The 8,977-nt window shown below is 47.8% G+C and overlaps 1 protein-coding gene across 1 annotated transcript; it reads right to left on the reverse strand.

Annotated features, from left to right (window-relative positions):
• Positions 1-331: 331 nt before the first annotated feature.
• LOC118396757 (leucine-rich repeat-containing protein 4-like) lies at positions 332-6,684 on the reverse strand. Its single transcript, XM_035791171.2, has 2 exons — positions 5,416-6,684; positions 332-5,212 (listed from the first exon to the last, which is right to left on the reverse strand). The coding sequence occupies exon 2, from the start codon at positions 5,086-5,088 to the stop codon at positions 3,037-3,039; it is 2,052 nt and encodes a 683-aa protein (XP_035647064.1). The 5' UTR covers positions 5,089-5,212; positions 5,416-6,684; the 3' UTR covers positions 332-3,036.
• Positions 6,685-8,977: the final 2,293 nt, after the last annotated feature.

An 8,977-nucleotide genomic window follows, 5' to 3' on the forward strand; every position in this document is an offset into this window, starting at 1 on the left:
CCTCAACTGGCGGTTTTATTTTCTGAAGAAATACAGAATAATACATAATAATAGAAAGACACATGATTGTATACAAATGTAAGCAAAGTTTTAAATTATTATGTTTTAGTTAAATATTATATATCTTTGGGCTTCTTGCAGTCAATTTGCAGTCTACAAATGATTTGTAATAATGTTCCTTCCCTCCGACCATCCGCTGTGTGTGTGTGTGTGTGTGTGTGTGTGTGTGTGTGTGTGTGTGTGTGTGTGTGTGTGTGTGTGTGTGTGTGTGTGTGTGTGTGTGTGTGTGTGTGTGTGTGTGTGTGTGTGTGTGTGTGTGCGTGCGTGCGTGTGTGTGCGTGTGCGTGTGCGTGTGTGGAAATCTCAGCCCAGTTGAACACTCATGGGAGACTCTGGAGGAGTGCCTGAGACAGCGTTTTCCACCACCATCAACAAAACACCAAATTATGCAGTTTCTCATGGAAGAATGAAGTCACATCCCTCCAATAAAGTTCCAGGCACTTGTAGAATCTATGCCAAGGTGTTGAAGCTGTTCTTGTTCGTGGGGGCCCAACACCCTATTGAGGCACTTTATGTTGGTGTTTCCTTTATTTTGGCAGTTACCTGAAGTACAGATCTACTTAATGATAAAAGGAGTGGTTCATTTTCATTCAGAAATTAGTTTAACAATATGCAAATTATTTATATGATGTACTATGTATTTCACTGTACCGCTACATTTGGAAAGTATTGCCTTGTTAAGTCTACCACTTGGGCTGCATCTCAATGATCAAAAGTAGCTTTCTCTCCTTGTTTCCTTCATTTGCACTGTTGTGACACTACAGGACAAGAGGGAAAGCAATTGGTGGAAGAATACCAATACTTTTCATTCTCCTGTAAAGTCCCCTCACATCAGGAAAATAGTAGAAAAATATGTAAGGAGAGGAATCCATGTCAGATTATTTGCACTGCCCCTCTAGCAACTATGCACTGCTGTAGATCTGAACGGATTGTATGTGTGTGAGCATAGTGAGCATATAGTGACAATACCACCTAGGACAAGGGGGCTGCTACCATATTGCTTGTACCTATTATTTTTTTTAACTCTACAGGAGTGCCTATGGGGAAGGGGCTGGAGGCTGATTTGGCATTCAGCGTGTGTGTGTGTCTACCTAAACCCCTAGGCAACGTGAAGCAGCAGAGATCAGAAGGCCCTCTCATAGAGATCCAGTGTGGGAGGGAGGATAATGCAGCATTGTACACAGCCTCACTTAAAGACTCATTCACTGACAGGGACCAGTGGAAACGCAATGCATAGGAATAACTGGGGAAGAGGAGGGTAGACCATATCTTATCACATCTAACATATAAATAGCATGGACCTCCAAATTCTTACTCCATCTTACCCCCTACCCCCGTAGCACTGATGTACTGTACGTCTGAAATGATTGGATAGGTGCAAGGAATATGGCAAAGAATTCCACAAGTCTATCAGAAGGCAAGGTGAAGCAATTGCCATATTGCTCAAGTTTATCTGATCCTTTTCCGATCTACAGTTGTGACTAGGAGGGTAGGGGGTAGGGCTCCATTTAGAATTATGAATGCATTCTGTTCAGTGTTTGTGGACTGACATGCTATCAGGCTTACAAGCTAATATCTCCACACTGTCATCAAGAGGGACAGGGAAAATAATGGCACGTTGAAGTGTCTCCAAGTAGAGAAATACAAACCAAAGGTTTTATTTTTTGTAGCCTCCTTATAGACACCCCATAAAAATAGTGTTTCTCGAAATAATACCCAAAATAACGAAAAGAAAAAACAATTTCATTGTTTCAATGAAGTCCATAGAGAAACAAGCCCAATGTCCGACATTCATTTAATTTCAGCCCAGCTCCTTTTTTTCTTCCAAAAGCAGATTGGTCAGCAAACCCCAGTCTCTCTGCACCACGTCTGTAACTGTGAGGGATTACCATTAGAACGAGCCCTTACAGAGAGCAGACAGAGAACCACTGTAATGCAGCACTACATTAACCCTAAACACTACACATGCCATTAAGAAGCATGTCACAACCCGAGACAAAAATAAAAAAGAACAATACCTTATGCCACCTAAATCTGCATGAAGAAACCACACCAAATCTCTGTTCATAATAGCCTGTCCTTCATCTTAGCCAAGGGAACCTGGGGTAAATCAAATACAACCGTACTAAATGGGTTTAGATTCAGTAACATAAAGAGCTGTTTTTAGATAGATGTGTAGCTGTGCTCCGGAAAACAAAGGGTTAAACCTTAGCTGCAGAAATTCACTGCAGTCTAAAACCATTTGGCTGATAGCTACTGAACAGCAAAATCTATGCTCTTCTCTCCATGTCTCTCCCTCGACAAATTACTCTCTGTCTTTCTGTCTAGATTTTGTTGGATGTGGCTGTTGGTTTTCATAATCTTCCGGAGTCCTTTGTTGTATTTGTAACGTTTGGCACAGTACAAACTGCCGCTTTTATAAGATGAACCTGCGATGCCTGATCTGATGTTAGGGCTTGTTGTTTTATAAACTGCTGTGGGTATAAAGGGCTTTTACTACATCCTAAATGGTCTAAATGACAAAAAGAACAGTTTCCCTCAAGACAGCTCCTCCCTCAATCAATCAAACATACCATCATCGAGACCTCAACATCTCTCGCTTTTAAATAGAACTTACAAGTTATTAGAAAATAGTTTCAATTTTACTTTCTTCTTTGATACATAATCCCAACACCATCCCCATATTAGATTAAGTTATATAGATGTATATTTTTTACATTTCTATATTTATGTATAAGCATGTACAAGATAGATAAAACTGTCTCCATTTTGCACTCTGTACAAAAGAAAGTTACCGTCTTCTTTGTGCATTCTATTGCATGGACTGGTGAGCAGTGAGGAGAGGAAGAGAGGAGGGAGTAGAGTCAGATCCATATAGAAATCCACCCAGTTAGATCCACCCAGTTAGATCCACAGTTAGATCCACACAGTTAGATCCACACAGTTAGATCCACAGTAAGGCCCGCCATGAGTCCCTTAGATCTGGGTCTCCTGGACCATCTCCTTGGTGTGAGTGGTCTTAATGACGTAGGGCTCTGCGATGGTGCTGATGAGGCTGTGGTGGTGCTGCTGATGATGCTGGCGGCTGGAGGAACGGTGCAGGGAGTTTCCCAGGTTGTTATGGGTCCAGTGAGCCCCGTAGGCAGCTCTGTCCCTGTCTCTGTCTCTGTCTTTGTCTCTGTCTCTGTCTCTGTGGGAGGACGATGAGGATGATGAGATGTATCTTGCTTTTAAGATGGTGGGCAGAGCCAGCCCCATCTCCTCAGACTCGCTAGAACCTGACCTGGCCGGGGGAACCTCGGGAACCTCCTCATCCATTTGGATGATCTCAATGGTCCGAGCCACTGCCACCGTACTCCGCTGCTGGTGCCGCTTACGCAGCTTGTAGAAGGCGATCAACATGGCAGCGGCAAGGAGCGTCACGGCAACGAAGCAGCCAATGATGATCTTGGTTGTTTTCACGACCTCGTCCAGGCTGGCGGAGGGGTGGGTGGGGCCACGGGCTGTGGGGAGAGACACCTGGCGGGGGGTCTGGGTGCTCTGGAGCAGCATGGTGGGCGTGGAGATGAAGACAGGCTGGAACACTGAGGGCGAGGCTGGGACTGTGGGTTTGGGTTTGGGGGTCTCTTCTACGGTGGGCTCCAGCACCTCCACAGTCACTGTAGTGAAATAGGACAGGTTGGAGGTGTTGAGCTCAGCATTGCTGACATTCAGGTAGGCTGAGGCGTTGGAGTTACCTGCCATATTAGTCACCATGCAAGTATAGACACCCTTGTCCGATGGCAAAACATTGGAGAAGTTGAGCGTTCCATCATTAAGGACAGAGATCCGAGGGTGAGACGAGCCGTGGGTCAGAACGGTCCCATTAGGAAGCAGCCATCGGACCGATGACATGGCGGCCGTAAGACACTTGAGCTCAGCCACTCTCTCTGCAGAGATGTTGAGGTCCCTTGGAGCATCCAGGATGAAGGGAGCAGAGCACTGGAATGTGGTCTGGTCCACCTCCACCAGGTATCGTCCTCTCATGTGGGCAGGGGAGTGGCAGCGGCCGCAGCAGGTGGAGTTAGTGGGGATGTACTCCCTGAGCCACCAGGACAGCCAGACCACGTCACAGTCACACCTCCAGGGGTTGTGGTGGAGATGGAGCTCCACTAGGTACTGCAGCGGGGCAAAGAGGTCATGGGGGAGAGATGACAGGTTATTATGGGCTAGATTCAGCTCCACCAGTGCTGTGATGTCATCGAAGGCGTTCCTCTCGATCACGGTGATCCCAGAGTTCATAATCCAGAGTTTCTGAAGCGAGCGCAGGCCACGGAAAGAGCCAGGCTTCATCTCAGGGAAAGTGTTCTCAGACATCTCCAGCTCCTCCAGGCCAGTCAGGGGAGACAGGACAGGCATCTCCCTGAGGTTACACATCCCTAGGTTCAGGTACTTGAGGTTCTGCAGGCCCTCAAAGGCCCCGTCAGAAATGTACTCTAGCCTCCTGAGCTCCCCTAGGTCCAGCCTCATCAGAGAGGGCACCCTGTTGAAGGCATAGGAGGGGATGCTTTCAATGGGGTTGTTCCTCAGCCACAGCTCCCTCAGCTTGGACAGGTACTCAAAAGCCCCGCTGGGGATCCCCGTCAGTCTGTTGTCAAACAGCTCCAGGGTGTTGAGGCTGGTGAGGCCGTTGAAGGCCCCCACCTCAATCTGCCTGATGGCGTTCCTGCCGAGCTGCAGCACCTCCAGATGGTGTAGGTGTCTGAAGGTGTCAGCCTGGATGGTCTCGATGCTGTTCTCCATCAGGTTGAGGTACCTGGTGCTGGTGGGGATCCCGGGGGGAACCCTGACCAGGCCACGGCGTGTACACACAACCTTACCGATCTGGTTGGTGCAGGAGCACACCACCGGACAGTTCTGGGGGTTGGGGGGCGGACCCAGGCCGGCAGGCTGGCACACACTGAGAGCTGGCACCATGGTGAGGGCTAGCAGGGCGAGCAGGGCTGCGTTCCAGGTGGGCTGCAGATAAACCCGGCCCACAGTACTCATGTTGCGGAGGGCTCATTGTTCAGCATGTTGGGGCGAGACGGACACTAGAGGAGGACGCACCACCCTCCTACCCTGGCTGGAGCAAGGACAGGATTCGCCACGCCATCGACGAGACTGGGTGACGCTACGCAGAGATAGACACAGAGAGAAAGAGAAAAAAGAAAAAGGGAGACGGAGAGAGGAAGAGAGAAAGAGAGATGGAGAGTGATAGGGGGCGAAAGGAAGAGATAGAGTGAAAGAGGGAGAGAGGGGGAAGAGAGGGAGGCAGAGAGAGATTATGTGAAGGCAGAGCAGCAGCAAAGGAAAGATTTTGCAGTGATCACCTACCTCATTAGTTCTTAAACGGCCCCTTGTTTCTTCTTTTCTGAATATCACAAAAAACAATCAGGAACCAGAGTCATGTATATTTCCCTTTCCATGGAAAAACAGAAATGTGAAAAGTGTATTTATATTCAGTTCTTCTCCTTCAATCTGGAAAGTGGTGGTAATGTTCCTGTGTTAACTAATGGAACAAAATGTCTCCTGTTTGCCGGTGGTGAGAGTGGAGCAGAGCAGTGTGTAGAGACTAGAAGCTCGGTGGGAAAGGACAGGCCGTGTGGGTTAAGCTAAGCAGGTGACTGGCGTCCCCCGGCCCTCCTCCTCTCCCCCTCTCCCTGCCTGCAGCCGCAGACACACGGCCCCTCTGTTGACGAATCACACTGCTCCATCAAGCAGTAAAAGCCAGACACACCGAGCAGAAAGGAAAAAAATGACAATCAATTTTCTTTTAAATCCACCGGTCTGGCAGGTCCTCGTGAGTGTGTGTGTGTTTCTGTGTTTCTGTGTGTATGTCGGCTGAGAGCCCTCCGTCTCGGTGACTTTGCCGAAGGCTAGCTGGTGCCTGATTCGCCCCGCTCTGATGGATGGAGAAAGAGAGAGAGAAAAAAGCTAAAGGACTCCTGACGCAGTCATCCCACTGTCCTCTCTTTTTCTCTCTTCTCTTCTGGTCCTCTCCCTGCGATGGTTTGCCTGGCCGTGGCTATAGCAGCTGCAGCCTGCCGCGTGCAGCACAGTTAGCAGTATTCTTCCTGAGGGGGTGGGGGGGAGGTGGAGAGATGGGGGTGCTGGTTAGAGAGAGGGGAGGAGGAGGAGAGGGAGCGCAGTGCTGCCGGAGCTACGCTTTAGAGAAAGAGAAGCAGAGAGGGAGAGGAAAAAGCAGTTGAAGGAGAGAGAGTGTCCTCTCCTCAGTATCAGTGAGGGAAAAATAGAGAGAGAGAGAGAGAGAGAGAGAGAGAGAGAGAGAGAGAGAGAGAGAGAGAGAGAGAGAGAGAGAGAGAGAGAGAGAGGGGTAGACTCCTGCTGTGTCGATGCGATGGTGGCTGTGCAGGGTATCTGTAACCGGTATCCGTAAACAGAGGCAGGTATGGAAAGTTCCTGGCCTGGTACTCTCTCCCGAGGTGTGTCTCTCTGTCTGTCCTGGTTGCCTACTAGTTGATCTCCGTGCCTGAGCTCAGGGCTGGGGGCAGTAAGGATGAGGTGAGGTAGCAAGTTGTGGCAGTTGCTCTGTGGCTCCCGACTGGCTGCTGGACTACTGCAGTAACCACGGTGGAGCCAGGAGAGAGAGGGGGACAAGCTAGAGGGTGAGAGGGGAGAGAGCAAAAGGTAGAGTGAGAGAGCAGAAGAGAGGCGGCAAACAAGCATCACACCGTCACAGCAGCATTCCAATCCCCCTCTCCTCTTCTCTTCTTGTACAGTCTTTCTCTTTTTTCCCTATGTATGTGTATGCGTGCGTGTGCATGTGCGTGTGTGTGTGTGTGTGTGTGTGTGTGTGTGTGTGTGTGTGTGTGTGTGTGTGTGTGTGTGTGTGTGTGTGTGTGTGTGTGTGCGGGGAGCTAAGACTCTCTATCCCCCTCCCTTTGTCCTTCAGTGGGAACGTGAATGTAATGCTGACGTACTCCTCTCCCTGTCAGCCGCGGCTCACACAGCCACTTGCGTACGAACGAACACACACACACACACACACACACACACACACACACACACACACACACACACACACACACACACACACACACACACACACACACACACACACACACACACACAGAGAGAGCATTAGTGCAGTGCATTGGTTTGATGCAGTGTTCCTCTGTATTAATACATGCAACACCCTCCTCTCTCTCTTCTCAAAATCAAAATGAGATCTCTGTCCTGCATCTCAGAGAGAGAGAGGGAGAGAGAGAGAGAGAGAGGGGTGTAGAGGGGGAAGACAAGAGGTTTAATATCTCTGTCACCTCTAACCCTCAGTGTTTCTGTGTGTTTCTTCCCCATCCGTTCTTCTTCCCAAAGCACAGAGCAGAGTCAGCAATGCTGCTGAACAGATACAGTGTACTGTGTATACCAGCCTATTTTTCCTTTATGCCCCAAAAAATATATCACATGCATGTTGACCAAAAGGCTGTAAAATATGATATTGTTAATGAGGTGATGTGTGTGTGTGTGTGTGTGTGTGTGTGTGTGTGTGTGTGTGTGTGTGTGTGTGTGTGTGTGTGTGTGTGTGTGTGTGTGTGTGTGTGTGTGTGTGGTGGGGGATCTCTGACATCATTGAGGATAGAGCTGTGCTGACTCGGCTCCTCTCTCTTTGCTGGACAATCTTCTCATCTCCTCTGCTACTTTCCTTTCCTCTCCACCTCCCCTCCTCTCCCAGATAAAACTAGAGAGGAAGAGGGAGGGAGATAGATGAGGGAGGCTAATGCACAACATTCTCAGTGAGAAGGAATGAGGAAAAAGATAGGGAAGAGATGGAGGGATGAGGGGAGAGCAGAGCTGATAGCGCTGGATTAAGTGTAATTTGAATTGCAAGAAGAGGAGTCTCCCTCCCTCTCTCTGCCTTTAGTTAATGGTCAACTCTCTCTCTCTCTCTCCCTCTCCATCTCTCCCTCGCTCCATCTCTCTCTCTCTCTCCATCTCTCCATCTCTTTCTCCTCTCTTTCGTTCAGACTAGCTTCTGGGGGTGTAGTAAAGAGTTGTTCATTTCACACCAGAGCAGCACTGCTGCCTCATTTAAGAATACAGTACATATAGCCAATCATATAGACCGCTTCATCAATTCCATTTTAATTCAAGTCAATTTAGGAAATGAATTGGACATGATTTGAATTGAAAATGCCCTCATGTGAAGAAGGTATTGTAAAACCCACGTTCCATGTCCAATCTGCTTCCTAAATTTACTGGGTTTTAAATCGAATAGAGCTGGACTGGAAGCAGGGGTATTGAACATTCTAAAGTAGGACACTAACACACTGGGTTGATATGTGTGTCATGCCCTGACTTCTCTATATGTTGGTTAGGTCAGGGTGTGACTAGGGTGGGTACTCTAGTTTTTGTATATCTATGTTTTCTTTTTCTTTGTTGGCCTAGTATGGTTCCCAATCAGAGGCAGCTGTCTATCGTTGTCTCTGATTGGGGATCATACTTAGGCAGCCCTTTTTCCCACCTTCAGTTGCGGGATCTTGTCTTTGTTTGGTTGCATGTATTTTTGCACAACGAAGCTTTTCTTTCGTTGTATTGTTTTTTGTTTTTTTCTGGTTCACATTTCAATAAAATATGATGAACTCAAATCCCGCTGCGCCTTGGTCTACCCTTAACGACGAACGTTACAATGTGGCTCAACTCAGCAGTGTTGGTATTCCTACACACTCATTCTCTCCCTACTCATGTGGACACTAATTGCAATATATTGTAATTCTGTAATGAATAATGGTTTTGCTACTATAGGCTACTAAATAATGGTATTGTAATTATAATATGTCCTATAATGGTATTGTAATTAAAGTATATCAATGATGGTGTTATAATTGTGTGATACAATGGTATCCCTACTCCCTACTCATGTGGACACTAATTGCAA

Source organism: Oncorhynchus keta, chromosome 17 (genome assembly GCF_023373465.1).
Source record: "Oncorhynchus keta strain PuntledgeMale-10-30-2019 chromosome 17, Oket_V2, whole genome shotgun sequence".
Taxonomy (NCBI): Eukaryota; Metazoa; Chordata; class Actinopteri; order Salmoniformes; family Salmonidae; genus Oncorhynchus; species Oncorhynchus keta.

What these genes read in the sequence shown, in the direction of transcription:
- LOC118396757 (XM_035791171.2), bottom strand. Translation starts at nt 5,088, where the DNA reads ATGAGTACTGTGGGCCGGGTTTATCTGCAGCCCACCTGGAACGCAGCC.